General features: G+C 41.6%; 1 protein-coding gene across 1 annotated transcript in view; it reads right to left on the bottom strand.

Moving 5' to 3' along the window:
• DLEC1 (DLEC1 cilia and flagella associated protein) overlaps positions 1 to 20,410 on the bottom strand; it is a 33,833-nt gene extending 13,423 nt beyond the window's left edge. Inside the window, exons 1-23 of the mRNA XM_071428513.1 lie at positions 19,815 to 20,410; positions 17,894 to 18,034; positions 17,188 to 17,344; positions 16,459 to 16,569; positions 15,399 to 15,550; positions 14,925 to 15,142; positions 14,606 to 14,687; positions 14,124 to 14,211; positions 13,161 to 13,334; positions 12,245 to 12,381; positions 11,236 to 11,328; positions 10,907 to 10,997; positions 9,859 to 10,021; positions 7,963 to 8,155; positions 6,587 to 6,645; positions 5,917 to 6,091; positions 4,566 to 4,659; positions 4,212 to 4,342; positions 3,745 to 3,903; positions 2,836 to 2,975; positions 2,438 to 2,591; positions 1,233 to 1,343; positions 65 to 195 (exon numbers count right to left, since the gene is read on the bottom strand). Coding sequence (XP_071284614.1) covers positions 65 to 195; positions 1,233 to 1,343; positions 2,438 to 2,591; positions 2,836 to 2,975; positions 3,745 to 3,903; positions 4,212 to 4,342; positions 4,566 to 4,659; positions 5,917 to 6,091; positions 6,587 to 6,645; positions 7,963 to 8,155; positions 9,859 to 10,021; positions 10,907 to 10,997; positions 11,236 to 11,328; positions 12,245 to 12,381; positions 13,161 to 13,334; positions 14,124 to 14,211; positions 14,606 to 14,687; positions 14,925 to 15,142; positions 15,399 to 15,550; positions 16,459 to 16,569; positions 17,188 to 17,344; positions 17,894 to 18,034; positions 19,815 to 20,252 — 3,392 coding nt within the window. The 5' untranslated portion in view covers positions 20,253 to 20,410. The remainder of the gene's footprint in view (positions 1 to 64; positions 196 to 1,232; positions 1,344 to 2,437; positions 2,592 to 2,835; positions 2,976 to 3,744; positions 3,904 to 4,211; positions 4,343 to 4,565; positions 4,660 to 5,916; positions 6,092 to 6,586; positions 6,646 to 7,962; positions 8,156 to 9,858; positions 10,022 to 10,906; positions 10,998 to 11,235; positions 11,329 to 12,244; positions 12,382 to 13,160; positions 13,335 to 14,123; positions 14,212 to 14,605; positions 14,688 to 14,924; positions 15,143 to 15,398; positions 15,551 to 16,458; positions 16,570 to 17,187; positions 17,345 to 17,893; positions 18,035 to 19,814) is intronic.
• Between the last annotated feature and the right edge of the window lie 289 nt (positions 20,411 to 20,699).

Here is a 20,699-nt window from a genome sequence, read left to right as displayed (position 1 = left end):
GTTCCAAAATACAATCATCATTCTATGTATCAGAAAAATGAAATAAAAATCAGTCAGATATTACCTGTCAATTTCACTGCCAGAAGGTACTGAGTATGTGACATGTAGCCCCTTCACTTCTCCAGAAATGCTCAGGAAGAGGGGTTCAGCCATGTCTTCTATGCTACAGCAAAGTGTGAGGTCTTTCAGCTCACCCTGAAAAGCAAAGAATCAAGTTTCCTTGTGCATGAAGCATGTATCACAGAGGAAAGGCAAACTCTTTAGGGTATTTATTTTCAAAAAGTGTGTAAACTTCCCTGGATTGAACCCAGAACAATAGAATTGTGAGAAGTTTTACTGAACTGTTTTCAGTGCATTTTCTGCAGCATCAGAGCTGCTTAGAAAGCAGTACTGAGGTAAAAATTTGTGGCTTTTTCTCAGCTTTGTACCTGCAGCTGTCTGTGAGCCTAAAACTGCTCCATTACTGATTTCTGACTCAATTGCTATGCTCCAAGTATTGAATCATAGAATCATTTAGGTTGGAAAAGACTTCTAAGATGAGTGAGTCCAAACATTAATCCAGCACTGCCAAGGCCACCACTAAATCATGTTCCCAAGTGCCACAGATACATAATTTTAAATAATAACTCTGATAGTACTGAACACCTACTTTTAAGCAAATAAATGAAACCCAAGTCTCCAATGACTGTAATGGGAGCTAAGACACCATATCTATAGGAACATCCTGTGTTTAGCTGCTTTAGCTCAGCTATTTGAATGCCCTTGTAAAGTCTTTCTCTGAATTTCTGCTCCTGTATTTTGCAGACTCTCAGTCCCATCAGCCACTTTTAAGTTTTCAAATATCAAAATGTTATGAGCCTAACTGCATTCAGAAAACCAAATATACACTGTATATGCCACTCTGCTCCATATCATTCCAGATATTCCAAAGTGAGGATCTGTATGCTCCAAGAAGAGTGATAAGCATTAAGAGCAATTGTACAGGACTTCAAGAAAGGAAGAAAACAGGAACAGCTGAGATATAAAGAAACAGGGAAGAAATTGCACACCATGTACACTTTAATTCTTGCCTTCAACTGTGGGACCTCTAAAGCAAAACCACTTCAGAGATATTTTATGGGAAAAAGAGCATGTGGTTTTGTACACAGAATTCCTTCCTTTTGCCAGATGGAGGTGAGATGAAAAAGCCAATGTTGCTGTTTATATAGAAGTGCATCAGTTTGTAAACTTACCACAGTGTTAGCTGACAGCTCTATGCAGAATTCCCTCTCCTCATTTGGCCCTAAGGTGCCACTGGCAGGGGACACCACGATGGAGCAGGAGGCTGCCTGCCTTCCAATGGGCTGCCAAACAGAAAGGACACTCAGCTCATGCTGATTCCCTCACACTGTCTCTTCTAAAAACACCAAGCTGTTCTCAGGATTAGGACACTTTCAGGCAGCAACACCTACAGTATGTCAAGACTGGCTTTACAATTCCCCATGGGAGATGAGATCCTCATGCCTACATTCATTCCAAGTAACTTCAGGTGCCCAGCTGAGGCTGCTGGGCTGGGAGCAGAGCCATTCCCATCCCTCTCACAGTCTCAGGCCTTTCCAGGGGGAAGCCAATCTATTTGATATCAGAGCAGGATCCCAGATGTGCCCACCTCTGTCCACTACAGAGGTGAGGGAGACACAATTCTGGTGTTGGCACCTTCCCTAAGTGACCAGCATGGAATGCACCCAGGGCTTCCACTCATTTCTTCACACATCAACATCACACATCAGGAAAAATGCCCTACATATTCCTCCCAGGCTGCAGATGCTCCAAAGTGTTTTCCTGTAGATCCTATACCATATACATGCTCTGGTAGGATCCCTTGGGCACCTGAGGGCATCTGGAGTGGCACTGAGTGCTTTTATGTAGGCAATTGAGCAGAATCCTGGATGTCAGATGTGATGGATGCCAGATCTGAATGACCAAATTTCCATTGACTGAAAAGAGAGTTCAGACACAGCTTAAATACTGACACTAAATTTGGGGCTCCTCTCTGTAAGGTGAATCCCAGCCAGAATGTGAATTCAGACACAATTCAGAATTCAGATTCAATTCAAGAGCACCAAAATTTCTTTGTTTTACCAAATTAAGTGCAAACCCTAAACTGCTATGGTACTTTGTTTAATAGCCTGGTAGCTTTACATCCTATGACCCCTCACATCTGCTCATCCATTTTCCCAAGGATCCACAGACAGTAAGAACATGACATAAACTAATAATTAATCTTTTAATAGAAATTGGTCTAAAGCTGAAGTTCTGCTCCCAAGCCAATAAAACAGCAATGACTACTCAAAAGATACATCAGAAAAGCTTTTAAGAACAGTCATTATTTGTATTTCCTACAGAAATTGCAACTTCCATCCCTGCTGTATTCTCCACTCATTAGAAGAGCATTTACCTTTCCCCATAAGTACTTTGCTGGCAGCAGTGTCTGGTTAAAAAGTTTATTGGTTGCTTTGACAGGAACTCCAGTATAAATTTCATTGAATACTAGATGACTAGATATCAGGCACACTTGGGGGGTCTGAACTTCAACAAAAACAGGAAGATGACTGGAAATAAACACACAGATGGTCTATTGTTATTGTTAATGAAATGTGCTAGACATAAAACACCATGCTGGGAAGAATGATGTTTATGTTTATTTAGCAATATTAGAAATTTGATAGTTCATTGATAGGTTACACAACCCCACTGTGAGTTCATATTTTTGTTGTAGGATAGAAAACTACCTGAAGTGAAAACCAGATGTGAACCTCAGGACAAACCAAAACAAATGCTGCTTTTGCTCCTTACCTTCTTTCTCCATTTTCCACCTCCAGTTCCAGCACTGTCTGGAGACGCTGGCACTGCAGTGATGTGAAGTGAACTGAAACTGTGCACAGACCCAAAGGAGGAATTTCTCCAGCTGATGGCTGGATGGTGAAGGTGGATACCTGGGAGAGGAGAGAGGGAACAGAAATTTTTTTGACATGTGCAAAGCAAGGATAAAATGTTGAAGCCACACAATCTAATTAGGGTTTCCAAGTGTCCAATTTTTCCTCAGATGTTTCCTTCTCTCTGCCCCTTGAGTCCCACCTGGGTTGATGTCAGGAAGCAGAGTTGCAGCTTTGTGAAAGCCTGGCTACACAAGGAGGCAGGGCTTTGCTTCAGTCAGAGCCAAAGGGTCAGCTGTGCATGGACTGACAGGGAACATGAAGGAGAAGCAATCAGCCTCAGCAGCAGCACCTGCTCCCAGGCAGCAGCAAGGTGCCACGAGGGGGAAAGGTTCTTGGACAGAAGGGTGAGGAAGGAGGGTTGGGAGAGTGGACACAGGAAGAGCATCAGCGAGGAGTGAGGGCTCAGATTCTTGTCCAAGATGCTGATCTGGGTGTGTGGGAGGAGTGTTCAGCAGTCTCAGCACTAACTAAAGCCTTGAACTCTTACTTGCAGCAGCAGCAGCTGAAATAATTGTCATTCAGGAAATACTCTGTGTCTCTTTGGATCAGGCTGGCAGGGGATTTGTAATGAAGGGAAATGGAGAAAAATTGTAAAGAGGTGTTCAATCTCAAAAGCACTCATGCACTTATGAAACTGTGCTGGACTAGTTTTGTAAGAAGTTACAACAATCAGAACTTCTGATAGCTGGAATGAATAATACAACTCCTAAGCAGAAGAAATAAAATAGCTAAGGAGGGACTACAGTCAGCTGTAGCACTGACTTACCTCTTCATTCCTTTGAGCTAGAAAAACTTGGCTTTCTTGCATCCTCCACTGTGCTGGCACCTGAGAGAGATTATTTATCTCAAAGGTTCTTGACACAGTCTCACCCTGCTTAGTCAAACCAAACCGGAGTGATGGAACATCAATACAAAGAAATGGACCCTAGGACAGCAGGAAACAGACATCAGAATGGACACCTCTGCCAAAACTGCCTCATTAAGAAACATGCCATTAGCTAGGATTAACATTTGATTTCACAGAGAATATCAGAAAGCAAATGCACTGTGTAATGCAGAAAAATTCCGTGTGTCATGGGAATATCAACGTTGACTCAATAGTCACTACAGCAAAAATAACTCCTGTTTGTAACCACTTAAGATTCCTCAAGCCATTGAGAGGCAAAAAAGCTTTATTTGGACAATGGCCAGGCCACACAGCTCATCCTCCTGCAAGACTGAACTGCTCCTTACCTTAAAAGCAGCCTCAATATGCAGCATAACTGGCTCTGGACACAGCTCAACATGACATGGCAGGTTACGGCTGATGACCCCAGGCTTGCTCCCAGAAATTGCCAGTACAAATTCACAGCATTTATTCACATCTAGAAGAGAAAACACCAGGCTCCTGTCTCACTTTTTTGTAAGAAACCACCTGCTTCAAGCATGAAGCTACTGGAATTAAGTTAAGTTTCCTGCTGGCTCCAGTGGGCTGGAGATCAGCTAATTTTTCAGTTGGCACTATAGTGCTCTGTGACTGTCATAAACTGATATAATCAATTACTGTCTCTTTCCTTAATTACTGCTTGCAAGTCACAGAAACTTTACCTATGACACCAGTACGAGGCTCAACTTCGATGATCTCACGGTCTGTGATTTTCTCCCATGTGTACTTGATCAATGTTTTGCTGTTGTTCCACAGCTGAAACAATTAAAATCAATGAGACAATTAATGCACTTCTCAGAGCAGCAAGTCAATATGCTGAGAGCACTGATACACTGCAAACTGGGTTTTCAGTCACCATTTATTTAACAGTGTCTCCTTCACATAGGTGAAGGTATTCCCTCAAACCTGAAGAGAATCCATGAACAATTCATTCCAAGAACATGATCACATTTGAGACTCTTAAACTGCCCCCCATTTTTCAAAAATGCAACAGAATTTCTAAACATAAACTGAAAATCTTTTGAGTGCACCTTTTTTTTTGCCAAAGACTCTGTTTGTGAGGGAGATGCAAGCTCTTGAAATGTTTGGCCTGCTCTTCAGATCTAGTCAAAACATTATTTCTTAACTACAGCAAATAACTTTGTTCTCTGAAGTACAATTATCCCTAAGCACAGTTCAAATTCTTATCTTTTTAAGACTAAAAAACACCAATTGGAAACTGCAAAGGATGTTGTTATATCATCAGTAACTGGCTTAATTACACCTATCACATGTGTAGTTATACTGGGTTTCTGGGAAGTATGAAATGGCTGCCTTAAATTGAAAAAAAATAAGTTCTGTGGAGAGAAATCTTAAAGCCAAAGGCTGATTAGCAGGATCTCTAAGAAAAAATGGGAAAACCATTAACTGGGAAATGTCTTCCTGCCTGGCTCTTGCTAACAGGCCTGCTTTTCCCAAGTCAGTCTAAGATCAAAAGGATCCTGATCTGTAGTGAAGGGGATGCTGTGTGAGGGGACAATTGCAGCAGCATTCTGTCCCAGAATGGCCAAAGAGAAATTACCAGAACCTGCAGGAAAGAATAATATCTAGTGAGCTGCAGCATGTGTGATTTTTGTAGCTCTTCTCTTCCTGTAGTTCTTTGCATGAACAGTGCCTCAGTTATGAACTAATTTAATCATCCATTGACTATTCCTCCCAGCTGGAAAACTTTTACACTACAGGAGTGACAAAGTGATAAGCAAGAGGTTAGTGACCCAAAAAAACATTGAGAAGGGTCAAACTCTGTGGTATCAAACTGAAGAGATGAAAAAGGAACAAAGGCTGCTGCCTGGAGTGAAGGGCTGAGCAGGCTGGGTAGGGCATTTCAGTGCAGACCCTTCTGGATTCATGGCCTCCTTTGAAAACATTTCAGGAAAACTAAAATAATAATGACTGTCTGATATCTTCTAATAACACCTATGACATCTGGTGACACAAACCCCATGACAACAGTGAAGTGAAAAGCACACAAACCTTAAATTTTTTCTTGACATTTACACCAATGAAATTTTCTCCAGGGATAATAATGGCATATGGTTCCAGAAGAAGGTTGTATGGTTCTGTTGAGCCTTTAACTTCTATTTTCAGTGCTATTACATCCTCTACTCTGCATTCTGGGATGTTTTGAAGCATCCTCTCTTCTACTAAACTTTGGGATGAAATATGGTAGAATCATTAAATATGTTAAACCTCTGTTAAATTGGATCCTGTCTTTTAATTGCCAGATCAAAACTGATAAGCATCACAAGTTTCTCAAGTACAGACTGCCTGTGGGCAATTAGCTCTGCCAATTAAAAACTTCATTACTCTTTAAGATATTCTAGTTGTCCCAGTCTGTCCATGAACAAGTATATAAGTGACATACTGCTGTGACAAAGAGTAACAGCAGGAAACTCTGGAAAATAAGCAGACAAAATGACAATATTATCTTTTTCCAAGAGAGGAAAAGCTAGGGCCAGGCATGTGTCCAGGCATGGGAGAGGATATCAGAGATGCTCTTTGTACCACAACTACTTGCACAGATAATATTCTTTATACTTGTCAATCCATCATCACCAGAAAGAAGAAAAATCCCAGTAACTTAATGTAATAGCACAGATAAATTGTGGCCATATATCTTACTCGGAAATGTTTCTCAGCTTACCAAGGTGATTCTGTGGTGTCCCTCACTACCATCTGCAGCACACTGTGATAACTCTTCAGCTGCACAGATGAAGGAGAAAAGGATTTTAGTGTCAAGTAATCATTTATGTTGAAGATCAAAAAATGATGGAAAAGTGGTTTACATGTAAAGGATAAATGATCATCATCAGAGTACTAAGCTCTGATAAACAATATTCAAACTCTGGAGTTACTAAAAGAAAACATATTTGACTGCAAAGCATTAAGCCAGATCCTGATCTCATGGTGTATGGTTCCAAGAAAAATACTCATTTTTGACATGCCTGTTATTATTTCCCCTGTATATTGCATACTACACACAAGCATCTGCAAAGGCTCCCCAAATTAAGCTCAGTACTGCTGTACTAATTGAGAAGTTTCTTCTAACTGCTGCAGAGTATTCAGCTTAATTGACCATCAATCTGATCTTGAGTAAGAAACATGACTTTTCCATCATGGGAAGAGAAAGCCTTCTGTATTCTAATGGAGGCAGGGGGGAAAGAAACACAGAAGCAGGCCTTAAATCTGAAGGGCAAAAAGCTTCATTTGTTAGGAGACAGATACTGATTCTGATGTATATTTTAATTGAATATATATTCTATGAACTATTTCTTTTTTAAAAGCCAGGTAGTTTCTCTGCCATACAAATTTGAGGTATTTCTTATGTCTGTCAATCAACACTGCATGGGACATTCCCACTCTTGGGCTTTCTTTGGATCAGGTTTCTCTAAATACAGTGAGCTCATGCTCCTTATTTCCAGGGACAGGGGAGCAGAAACTGAGAGAACAGCATTCTCTGGGATAACTGCATTCCAACATCCTTGCACCCCTCTTACCCACAGCTGCACACAGCATTTCTCTGCCAAAGGCTCCCACTATCCCCTTAATTCACCACTCAGCTGTTCACAGAACCCATTTCAGGCCAAAAAAAACTACAGCTGGAAACAGTTTAAATAATCAGTGTTTGTTAACCTACTTATTTAGGCTGGAGTAGGTACAAGGCACATCCTGCAAGAAGAGGGGGAAGGGTCAGGAGCTGGTGGAGGAGCTGATAGAGGGGTGAGGGTGGTAACTTCACCAGCCAGCACAGCTGCAGTATGAGGATGTGTCCACAATTTCAGTGTAAAATTAACTGTGTCCAGTCAGATCTCCAAAATTACATGAGATCAGAAACTGTCTCACATTTTGCAGTCAAAACATGTTTTCTTTCAGTAACTTTCTACATTTTGAACACTGTTTATCAGAGCATAGTACCAGCTAATTAAATTTAATTTAGAAAAGTTGCACAGCAAGGATTTTATGACTTGAATAAAAATACACAGCTGGAGTTTGTGGCTAGGAAGGAATCACAAGCCATACCTCCTGTGGAGCATAAGTGAGAACAAACTCATGATCTGCATAGGGAAGCAAAACTCCCTGCTTGGGATTTAGGGAGAAGGCTGACTCTGGGTCTTGATTGTTTTTGACCTCTGTAAAGTCTGCAGTTTCTTCTGGTATTAATGGTTTCAGATCAGGCTTTGTTATCTGCCAGAAGAAGGGAAGTTCTAGATTGCTGCAAAGAAGTCAATAAACAACAGAAAAGCTATGATTTAAAAAATCAGATATTTTTGAGCAAACTATATTAAGAAAATGTTCAGATTATTTTTCCAGGTAGGAAATTCCTCTCTTTACAGATTACAGGGGTTTGACTTCCCAGTTTTTGTGAGTCACAAAGCTGCTGAGGCATCATAGAGTCAGAGTATATAAATCATATAAAGAACATGCTAGTACGTGAAAGTAAATTCCATAAATTCCATAAATCTTATTCCATAAGATATCTTAACACTTTCTTGCCTTATTTGAACTTGTCATGTAATCCAGGTTTTAGAAACTCTGCAATTCTTTTTTCAAAGATCTGGGATGATCAGGACCATTCCTGCTGACACAAGTACATTTGCCTTGGATCACTGCTGATGACCTACATCACATTCTGAATTTAATCCAAATGAAAGATGTGGTCTTATCATGTCAGCAAACACAATGGCTCCATCTAAAATTATAGCCATGGCTCTACCCCACTCTCTGCAATCCAGAAAAGGTTGCTTAAGTAGGTTGTTTCAGCAGAAGTGTATTCCATGGAATGTCTTCATGGGTTTGAGAATCTTGCTCATGCTGACCTCAAAAATTCTGCCTTCCTAAGGGGAAGGAAGGACATTGGAATTTGAAAGTATCACTGATAAAACTGGACATTTACAATTTCTTGTATCACTTTCTGTAGCAGAAAGAACATTTCTTCTTCCTGCTTCTATGGAGTTTACTCTCAGCCTGGCCAGCTTTGTTTTATACAAATGCTGACACCAGATGTTCAGGGAGTGCTGTGGTGATTATAGCACAGAGAAAATGTGGAAATTGGCACAGTCACATCCTTTGTCAGTTTACAATATCCAGTTCACCAATCACACTTTCTTTTCTCAAACATCAGCCTGTTCTGGCATTATGCATGTGTGATTTCCAGAACAAAAAATAAACTTCCAGATATTCACTGCTTGCAAACAGCAATTTAGATTAATGGTCCTAAACCCAGCACTGACCTGCTCACTGCTTTGATGGTCTACAGCCTCTATCTGCTGCAATCATGCAGGAGTGTATTTCTGTTAAAGTCTGACTGATTCTGAGCAAAATCAGGATGCCACTATGTTCACTATGGTGTAATTGTCCATAAGGACACAAATTGAATTGATATTTAAATCTGTAAGGACTCAATAGCAGGAACCATGTGAGAGTTTTAATGAGAGTTAATTACATTGGGCTCCCATTTTGATCCACTGGAGTCCAGGATGTATTATGACTTTTCTATGGGAGATGTTCCAGTCAGAATTGTATGCTTGGAAGCATCTATTCCCTGCACTATGAAAGGAAAAGAGTGCTTATCTCAGTTGCACAAGTATATATAGCAGACATTTAAAATTAGATAAATCTAACCTGGATCACTCTCTAAGTATTTCCTGCAACCATGTATATTTATTAATTTTTTGTAGATTTACCTCTATTAAAGCAAATATATTGACCTTGGCTAATGGTTGCCACAACACTTCAACAATGTACAACATTCCTTGAACTTTAATTCCCAAATAAGGAGCAAAAAGAAGCAAAGATTCTGCAAAAATTTAACAAAGGCATGAAGGTTTCTCCAGCTTGAGAGAGCAGAGTATGACAAATGAGATCCCTGGCAGCACTCCCACAGTGCAGAGCATTACTCTGACAGCAGCTACCTACGTGGGGTTCCTTATGACCAGGATCTTCTCCTCGGTGCTCTGGGGGTTTTGGGGCTCGAAGCGTATGAGGTGCTGTGCTGTGCCATCAGTGCCTTCACCCAGCTGAGCTTTGCTTTCTCCACCTGTGACAAACAAAAGCTCCAGAGCAATCACCTCTCCAAGCCCTGGAAGAAATAATTAGGTATTGCTGTTTACCATCTGGCCATTAACATAGCTCACATCATCAATAGCAAATGTCATTAATGCTCATTACTGATTGTATCTGGTGTTTCCTCAAGTTTCAGAACTCCAATGTGTTAATTGTACAATATTTTCCTGATGTTGTGTTTATCAACCTATTAACAGAGACCTTCTGTTCATGAATTTCATAGACAGGGATTTCAGAGCCACAGTCTCAGCTCACATCAGCATGGTTTCACTGAACTAAGCAGGGTGTTTACAGGGCTTGACAATGTGGCTCCCAGATGTTTTGAGCAGTAGATTAAAATTAAAACAAGCAGCAAATGAAGTATTAAAAAAATCCAAAGTAAATACATGTGACAAAGTGATTCAATAGATGACAGACCAAGCCTCATGTTATAGCACTCACAGTTATAATTCAGTACAAGCACCAACATTTACAAGAATTTGAACTGGTTTCATTAGTTAATCCAAAGACTGCCTACTTCAAAAGCTCCAAATGTGGTTCATTTCTGCCCTGTTACACCTCATGTTTCATAGCCTGTCAAGTTATCTTATTAACAGACAAGTAAAAGAGATGAGTTGCACCTGGCAACTGGTTTTCTTTTCTGTGACTTGGTGATATTTTACATTTGGATTTTTGCCTACCAAAGGTTAAGAGCTCAATGTCTTTTGAATCCAGTGTATTCCATGCACTGGGAAGGAGCAGTAATAACAATACAAAAAAAAAAAAAAAAAAAAAAAAAGCCAGCAAAGGACACAGTATTTGCTTAATCCAATGGCATAAAAAGTTACCATCCCTTCATGCCAACAATCACCACTCACATTATCTGAACATCTACAGAATTAGAAAGGTGCTAGGAACAAACCTGTGACTGTAACATATTTGACTGGATAATTGTCACACAAAATGGTGAATGTTTGCTGGGAGGCTTCTGGCAAAGAAGGGAAAAAAACTACCTGAAAGAGAGAAGGCAAATAGCAAGGTCTGTAACTGTTTTCTCTCCCCTAAGTAATACACTTCAATTTGCAAATATTCTCTGAAGGACAGTTTTAGTAATTAGTAATTAAAAGCAACACTTGCAAGAAACAGAATCATTTTTTGCTCACATAAGCCCAAACTTGCAAGGTCCAGCCAGGCCTTCTGTTAAATTATTTGGTGAAGTAAAAAAACCTTTCTATAGCAGTTGGCACTAACCTGTACTGTTGCATTCTGCCCTGGAGCTAGCTCCAAACCAGCAGGCTGGATCCCAAAAGGATCCTGTACCACAAAATCAGCAGTGGCAGCCACCTAAGGTATTAAAACAAACAAACAAAGAAACAATCAGACAAACAAACAAATTAATAAACTAAATGGATCAGATTGCTGTGTTTAAAACACAGATTTACCTGAAACAGGCATTACTCTACAACATCACTGTTTTACCTGTTACCATACATTTTTTTCACACATCTCAAAAGAGTGTGGCTCATAAATATGGCTTAATTAAAAAAAAAGTTCCCTGCTTTATAATGACCTTGGTGAAAGCAGAAAGGAAAGTGCAGTCTCTGAAGACAAATGTCAGTGTCAGAAGCCCTAATATTCATGTTCCCAGCAGAACAGCTCTGCCTGAGAGAGGGGCTCTGTCTGTTTCTCCATGCTTAAAACTCACTTTGAGTTGGAACTATAAAGTCTCTGGAGGGACAACTTGGCCCATCTGCTCTTTCTCCAGCACCAAAATGCCAGTCTGCCTGTCCCATTGTATCTCCTTTGTCCACCCCTGGTTTGAGATGGGGAGCTACACACAGAGCAGGGCTGGATTGGATTGCTGTGTCTGCAGGTGCAGCAAGGTCAGTAAGGGATGTTTTTGTTGAGGAGGGAGAGGAAATTACCTCAAGCAATGCTAGAGCTGATAGCATTTATATTTGCTTCAAGGGCAAGGTTCAAGTTCGAGCCAGTTTTCCTTTCCCTCATCTATGCCTCAGTTTACCTCTCCCCTGAGCAGGGCAAGCCCTTCCACAGGAAAAGCAGAGCACAAGAAGGAGGCACAGCCATCCAGGGAGATTGCTTTTCAGGATAAAGTGAATGCCTGAAGGAATGGCACAATGCAGATATCTCCAGCAAGGCCTCGTGACTTCTGTGCTAATACAACATGACTGTTTAAAAGGCCTTCACACCAGGGCACCCACACCATGCTGGGTCCAGTATTGCCCTTCTAATCACTCACCCCAGATTCAGGAGGTGGCCAGGCTTTCCCTGGCATTATAGAGAACTTCCCAGTCCTAACTCCCTCATTTCTGCACAAAATTGTTGTTGTTTTTATTCCTCCAACAAGGCAGGAACCACAGTCTATAAAGTCAGGCACTGCAAGGAGTAACACAGAAAATCAGACTCCAGAGAGAGCAAAGGCTGCTGATTAAATAACTCTTTACAGACATTACTGCATGAGACCATGCCAGGTTTTGCAATCCTAAACCCCCTCAAATTCTTTCCATTTCAAAGTTGGACAGTGTGAGATGTATATTTCTACATTCATCTTACATTTTAATGATGCAAGATGATTGTTCCTCCTTAAAGATTGTTGAATGATAAAAAGTAAGATGATTTTTTTAAGAAAAGCTCAATATAACGGGAAAGGTGAATTTACAAAAAAATCAAAGCAAATTTTTGCAAAAGTAATCCTGTTTATTATAGTTGAACTTAGATATCTGAGAGGTGCAGGTATACCATATTCATACATAATTAATTTCACATTCCATGAACATTAATTAATAGCTAAATTAATAGCATTAATTAATAACTCAATCATAATTCCATAGTATTTATAATTAGTAATTACAATTGGGAGTTCAGGAATCAACAAAACACAAACCCAGAAATGTGCCCCCTACACCCATCTCTAATATAGTGAGCAAGAAGAGCCCAAGATGGCAAGAACAAATAACTGAGAAAAAATCCAACAGGATTACATTTCAATAACTAATAAATCTGAATACATGAAAATGAGATAGATATCAAAATGTAGAAACTGCACTGCCAATTTTTTCCACATTTGTTTTGTGACACAAAATTGAAGACAGTCACATAAAAAAACCCCAAGTCTGCTTAACTTTAGAGAAATTTAGTATTTGGACACTACTGACATGTTAATACTGGAAGTGATACTTTAGCTTGGATTGGGATGACAAAAGGTTCTGATACTTGACTCTCCACTAATATATGATCTTCATACTCTCCCAGATATTCAGGAATAAACTGGACTGTATACTGGCATGCCATCCCAGGAGCAATCATTCCTCCCTTTCCTGGATATTTTCCTTGGGGAGAAAAATAAAAACAAAACAAAACAAAAAGGCAGAAAATTAAAACAAAAATTAAAACCTCCCCAAATTGGCAGCAGTATTTGTGATCACATCCTCCTCTGGAAAGATGCCTGTAAATTCCCCCCTGTTATTGCTTAATTCAAGCTGATAAAAAGGGATGAGCACAAGAGGCCTGGCAGTGCAATCTGAGAATGTGCACATGTTCCAGGGAGCTCAGAGATTGCTTTGTCTGAAATATACTCCTCAGAAACACAGAAAATAGTGAGGAGAAACTTAGAGACATTACCCAGTTTTGCTTTACCACAAGACAAAAGGGCTTCCATGGAGGCATCTAACTTCTGAATATTCCTCCAGTTCTTGGGGTATCACAATCTCCCCAGGCAATCTATCCCAGTGCCTATCCCACTGTAGGAAAGATAATTTTCTTAACTTTCCTCTAATCTATCCTTCTTTATTGCAGTATGTTAATTCTTGAACTCTCCTCATAATTTTTTTAAGTGGAAAGTCCATCTGTTCCTAGATGAATTTTGGATAAAATTCAATCTAGGTATTCCATGGACATATTTCAATCTAACATCAAACACTTTAATTTAGTCTTCTTGAATTCCTCATTAGACCATCTCAATCTGCTTCTGAGCTGCATGTGAATGGCCTTAAGTCAGCTTTCAGTTTCTAAAGAACTGAGCCTCATGGAAAACAGGCCATCTCTGGAAAATCTTTGTTAGAGCAGGTAAATTAGATTTTGTATGTGTTAACATTTTAAAGGCAGAAAAGAACACTTACCTGGCCAAATGAAAAATACTGAAGTAGAGGGAGGGATAAGTCTTACATGTTGCCCTGTTGAAGTGATGTTCCGTACCTCTACAGTCATCTTCATTAAAAAAAAAAAAAAAAAAAAAATGCTCCATTGTAATTACCATCACTCATTAAAATATATGCAATTCCCTGGTACTACTGCTAGGAGTAACTATTTCATCATCACAACCAACCCCAAAATCAGTTTATTCAAGAGAGGCTGAATCAGGAGTACCATAACAAAGCAGAGACTGAGAAGAGCCCATTTAGTCTTCACTGGTTTGTGTGTCAGTGGCAGGTGTGATGGAGTATCTTCAAGGAAGTTAGAGGGTCATAAATTCAATATACAGAAGAAATTCAGACTTTTATTAAAATTCAGACAGGCCAAACATTGGGTGAAATATGTAGATCATGACAGGATATAATTTTTCAGGGAAGCAGAATTATCTCTCTACAAAGAACTTTCTCACCTCATAAACCTGCCCAGCTTTATCATACAAAAACAGGACAGAAGGTGGACTGGCAAGAAACACAGGAACAAATGAGGTATCACTGAAAGATTAAAAAAAAAAGAGACATTATCTTACTGCCTGGTTCTCTAAATACTGATAAAACAAGAAATTGCAAAATGTCTTTGGCAAAACTAAAACATCATACAGACATACTTTGTTATTAAGAAACCATATTAAAAATTTAGCTCAAAATATCTCTGGGTAAATCCACAGCAATTTCTATAGTGGAGCTCTGTGCATTCCAGCCCAGAATCCAGAAACTGTACACACTGCATACCCTTTAGCATCTTCTGCTTTTCTTCTGGCTATGATCTCTTCCACTTTTTCTTGAGAAATTACAAGAGATTTGCCTCCATCCAGAGTATTTGGTGGGAAAAAGCGTGGATTCTTCAAGTAATTCTGTCTTTTCTCAAGTCTGGAGAGGTACTCACTTAATTCCTCTGCTTTCCAGGACTTACTCTCTTTCCTGGCTTGTTTTTGTGAAGCTTTAGGTTTCTTTGAAAAACAAGAGTGCACAGTGCAACATGAAACACAGTGATCTTGGGGATGAGGAAAAAGGGAGCTGCACATGTGTAATCAAAGCTACACAGCAATGAAAACTGATAGAGAAAATACAGTATTTCTCCTTTTTCAACAGTGTAAATATAAGTACTGGAGTCAAATCAACAATGGGTCAATATTCACCCTTTGCTGTAGGAAGAGCAATAGGCCTTACAGATCAGGCAGACTAAAAGTACCTTGTAAAATGTACCTTACTGATGGTTTTAGCCTCAAGGCTGGAGCCCTGGACAGAGGACAGAGCTGAAGACACACTTGTCACACTGTCACCTAAGTAGACACTCTCATCCAGGGAAAAAGCACGTTGTTTATGTGCCCCTTTCAGGTATCCAGGTTCTGATTCTCCTGCAATTCAAAGAAAAAAAATAATAATTCTGTAAGAGGAAAACATGAACAACAAATATTTAGTCTAAGCATAGTGTATGAGTTTATTTTAAGGCTTGTTGCTGGCAAAAATCCTCTAGAATTCAATGTATTTTTAGAACTTATTTTGCACAAACAAAGCTTAGTACTTTAATAACAAAGCTTTTAGAAGCACCAATTAAACAGGCTGTATACACTTATATTACTCCCAGAAAGATATGTTAACCTTGTAAGGGAAGTGAGAATTTAATTTTGTTTGGAATTACAATGGAAAAAACCAAAACTCAAATCTTGAAATCTGTGACTAAGTTGATTACTCTGAAATGTTTGTTTTGGCTTGACTGAAAAACTTCATTTCAATGATCTTAAAACCTTTCATCTTGGCTCACACATAAATAAAAGAAGTAGTCTTGACATTGCCCAAAATATTTTCCTTACTGATCTTCATGTGCAAATAAAACCAATATATTTCCAGAACTGGAAAACTTTAAACCCTAAATAAGGAATACAATTTTATTTCACTGAAAATGGTTTTAATTTAATGCAACTACTTCCTTTCTCTAGATACAAGATGTAGATGCAGCTTTTGTGTAATGAAATTGGATGGAGATAGAACACTAATGCAGTTTTTGTGTGAGATGGGAAGAACTGTAAACAAATGTGCAATAATGATCAAATATCATATTTAAGAAGATCTAAAATCAGTAGCCTTGAATTTATCAATTATACTTTGAAAATGTGTTCTTAGTGGAATCTTACACTTAAAATACTTGAGTCCCTTCTGCTTTGGCAGAAAACTATAAAAATATACTCAGATCTGCTACATCCTCCAATGCATCAATTATAGAGTGTTCTAAAAAGTCTAAATTACTTTCTGCTGCAAAAGTTACCTTTTGGTGCTTTGGCAAGAGGTAATTTCTCAGTGATGTAATCCTCAGGACAGATTAAATTATTTTTTCTGAGAAGTTCATTATCCACAATCCAGCGAAAGGAGGATGCCACTGCAACAGGAAAGCCAACAAACAAAAAACAATAATAAATAAAAAAAGCAAAATAATAGCCCCTTAAAACACACTATCTTGATCAATCCAAAGTAATGTTGTACTTACAACTCATCCTTGTCATAATATTATATAATATTATATATAATATATATTACACATATCAAATATATCTAATATATATTATATATACATTATCATATATATTTTAATCTATTATATATATAAGTTATATTATATTGAAATTAATACATATTATATTTTATAGAAAATAATATTCTAGAAAATAATCTGGTATTTCAATCCCAAGACTTGGACATGCATCTCCACAATTCTAAATTCAGGTCAAACCCAGCTAAGCACCCATTGGAGAAATATTTAATCTGTTTGTTGCTGCTACATATCAAGGTCTGTATGCTTGTAATATGTAATATCAATCCAAATTAAATACCTTGAACATGACCTGGCTGTTTAGTTTCTCTATGTTAAACAGATGTTACTCTACTTGGACCTCTGCACAAAATCTTTCAAAGTTGCTCTGTTGATGTAAAGCCAACCCCAAACTGGTATCCAGGTACTACAAACTTGTACTAGGGAGCAGCGTTCCAGAATCCTCACCTGGAGGCAGCCCCAGTTTATGGAAATTTTTCCCTGCATGAATCTTCATCTGCTTTAGAGCCCTTGCCTCTTCACGTTGTGCTCGGGCCTGGGCCCGACTGATCTCCTTTTCTGCTCTGTCAGCTTCTGTCAGTCGGCTCTTGTACTCAGCCAGAAGCTGCCACGGGCATGGGTGAATAAAGAGAAATTTGAGTTGTTACAAGCACATGTTTTCTGTTTGCCTTTGAGAGGTAAACACAGACATATTAGTAAAACATCACTGCTTTACAAGCGTCAACTGGCCTGCTAAAACAGTGTCACTCCATGATGACACAAAGCAGAAAAAACCACCTGTGGCTCAAATCATCCAGCATCAGCCTCTACTTTTATACAATGACAACAGCTTTTGGAGTGATGACAAGATAAGAAACCTGGGCCACTAATCAGCAGGTACAGGGAAAAGTTTTCAGCCAGTACAACAGGCATTTAAAGGGCTACTGCTTTCACTGGTTGTACTCTGTGTCTGAAAAGCCAACTAGAGATGATAATATAATGAAGGATCATGTGAATCTTAACTTGCTTGAATTGTTCTGTGGGAAACTCTGTTCACATAAATTTCCATTAAAATGTCAGTTGTAGGATCAACACTCCCCTTTAAATTTTATTTTACTGAAGATCTAAGTAGGGACTAAAGACCTCCAAACTCTGACTTGGTTTGGACTTGTACCTTCTCTAGCTCATCTGTGTAACTGTCTTGATAAACACTGTCTCCTCCTTGGGCATTAATCCAGTTTGTTGCCATGTCCCCCTCCAAAACATCTCCAGTGTACAGGTCCTTAAAGGCACTAGCCAGCACATGGGAGATATCCTGGGAGGAAAAAATGAGGATGTTTAGAGCTTAAAGCAAGAGACAGGATGGGAATAGACCACTGGGTGCATACAAACAGCTGTAATTAGCAAATGGGAAATGGTACCTGGAAAGGGGATGTGTGTGCACATGAACACTGAGGTGTGGATGTCTGTGTGTGTGTTGTGGGGCTGTGTGTCTGTGCTGGCTGGAAGTGTAGGTGATGATGATGGACAGTTCTCTGTGTGCAAGTGTGTGTGATGGTTTGTGCAGGGATGGGGCTGTGGGAGTGGGGAGAGTGTGTGGGAGGGAGATTTGAGCATTGTACAGGTGATATGTGTGTGTGTCAGTCCTTGTGCAGGGCGTGTGTTTGTGCCCCAGGGCATGTGAGGCTGTTTGTATGGGGGTTTGTGTGTGCAGGGCTCTGTGTGTGAGGCTGTTTGTATGGGGGTTTGTGTGTGCAGAGGGTTGTGTGTATGAGGCTGTTTGTACAGGGGTTTGTGTGTGCAGGGCTCTGTGGGTGTGTGTGAGGCTGTTTGTATGGGGGTTTGTGTGTGCAGGGGGTTGTGTGTGTGAGGCTGTTTGTATGGGGGTTTGTGTGTGCAGAGCTCTGTGTGTGAGGCTGTTTGTATGGGGGTTTGTGTGTGCAGGGCTCTGTGGGTGTGTGTGAGGCTGTTTGTATGGGGGTTTGTGTGTGCAGAGGGTTGTGTGTATGAGGCTGTTTGTACAGGGGTTTGTGTGTGCAGGGGGTTGTGTGTGTGAGGCTGTTTGTATGGGGGTTTGTGTGTGCAGGGCTCTGTGTATGAGGCTGTTTGTATGGGGGTTTGTGTGTGCAGGGCTCTGTGTGTGAGGCTGCTTGTATGGGGGTTTGTGTGTGCAGGGCTCTGTGTGTGAGGCTGCTTGTATGGGGGTTTGTGTGTGCAGAGCTCTGTGTGTGTGTATGAGGCTGTTTGTATGGGGGTTTGTGTGTGCAGGGCTCTGTGTGTGAGGCTGCTTGTATGGGGGTTTGTGTGTACAGAGGGTTGTGTGTGTGAGGCTGTTTGTACGGGGGTTTGTGTGTGCAGGGGGTTGTGTGTGTGAGGCTGTTTGTATGGGGGTTTGTGTGTGCAGGGCTCTGTGGGTGTGTGTGAGGCTGTTTGTATGGGGGTTTGTGTGTGCAGGACTCTGTGTGTGAGGCTGTATGGGGGTTTGTGTGTGCAGGGCTCTGTGTGTGAGGCTGTTTGTATGGGGGTTTGTGTGTGCAGGGGGTTGTGTGTATGAGGCTGTTTGTATGGGGGTTTGTGTGTGCAGGGCTCTGTGTGTGAGGCTGTTTGTACAGGGGTTTGTGTGTGCAGGGCTCTGTGTGTGTGTATGAGGCTGTTTGTACGGGGGTTTGTGTGTGCAGGGTGCTGTGTGTGAGGCTGTTTGTATGGGGGATCTGTAAGTGCAGGGATGTGAGAGGATGTTTGCAGCGGGGTCTGTGTGAGGCTGTGGGTGTGTGTTTGTCAAGCTGTTCATGGCAGGGTCTGTGTGTGAAGCCGATTGCAGGGTGGTCTGTGTTTGATGCTGTTTACACGTGGCTCTGTGTGTGTGCAGGGATATGTGTGTGTGTGAGGCTGTTTGCAGCGGGGATCTCCGTGTGTGAAGCTGATTGCGGGGGGGGGGGGGTCTCTATGTGCAGGAGGTCTGTGAATGTGTGTCTGTGTGTCCCAAGGGGACAGGTCTCTGTGTGTGTGGCTCTTTTCAGGCTCTGTGGACAGGGCTGTGGTGCTGCTGGGGGCTACGCTATTCGTGCCCGTGCTGCCCAGCCCCATTGCGTTACCTGGGGGTCGCCGCTGCGGCTCCCCTCAGCCATGCCCAGCCCGGCGCCGGAATCCTGCGTTGGAACTGCTCCCGAGTTGGGGCTGCCCTCAGCCATGCCCAGCCCGGCGCCGGAATCCTGCGTTGGAGCTGCTCCGGAGTTGGGGCTGCCCTCAGCCATGCCCAGCTCGGGGCCAAAATCCTGCGTTGGAGCTGCTCCGGAGTTGGGGCTGCCCTCAGCCATGCCCAGCTCGGCGCTGTGATCCGCTGTGCCGACATTCGGGCTCTCCTCAGCCATACCCAGCTCGGCGCTGTGATCCGCTGTGCCGATATTCGGGCTCTCCTCAGCCATGGCCGGCCCGGCGCTGTGATCCGCTGTGCCGATATTCGGGCTCTCCTCAGCCATGGCCGGCCCGGCGCTGTGATCCGCTGTGCCGATATTCCGGCTCTCCTCAGCCATGGCCGGCCCGGCCCCTCCTCAGCCTCCCGGCCCCGCCGTTGCCGAGTGACCGTGCGGGCGGGCAGGGCCCAGCCTGGCGGGGTAATGGCGGTGCTCCCCCTTCCCGGTGCCATCGCCCCTCACAGCTCCGCCGGCGCTCGGGGCGGGGGCTGAGTGCGGCACCCCGAGGCTCTGAGAGGCTCGTAGCCCCTCTCTTCCCTGCTATATACTTGTGATCTTCTAAGGGCCAGTAGCGTCGTGACTTAATAAGAAATAAAATATTGACTGGAAACCTGCGAAGGGGATTTGCACATGGCGGGGATTGCTCGGCCCTCCGCCGCTGTGCAGGTTGCGGGTGGGAGCTGAGGGAAGAGGCTGAATCCCCTCCTGCTGGCCCATACGTGGGACGAGGAGGTTGGGGCTCATCCCTGCGGCTGGAACCGGGCTGGGAGATGGAACGTTCATCAT

This window comes from Agelaius tricolor, unplaced genomic scaffold (assembly GCF_023055355.1).
Source record: "Agelaius tricolor isolate 1412-34295 unplaced genomic scaffold, bAgeTri1.0.p SCAF_6, whole genome shotgun sequence".
Classification (NCBI taxonomy): domain Eukaryota; kingdom Metazoa; phylum Chordata; class Aves; order Passeriformes; family Icteridae; genus Agelaius; species Agelaius tricolor.
Note: the sequence above shows the minus strand (reverse complement) of the source record. Positions and strands in the feature narration are given on the sequence as shown.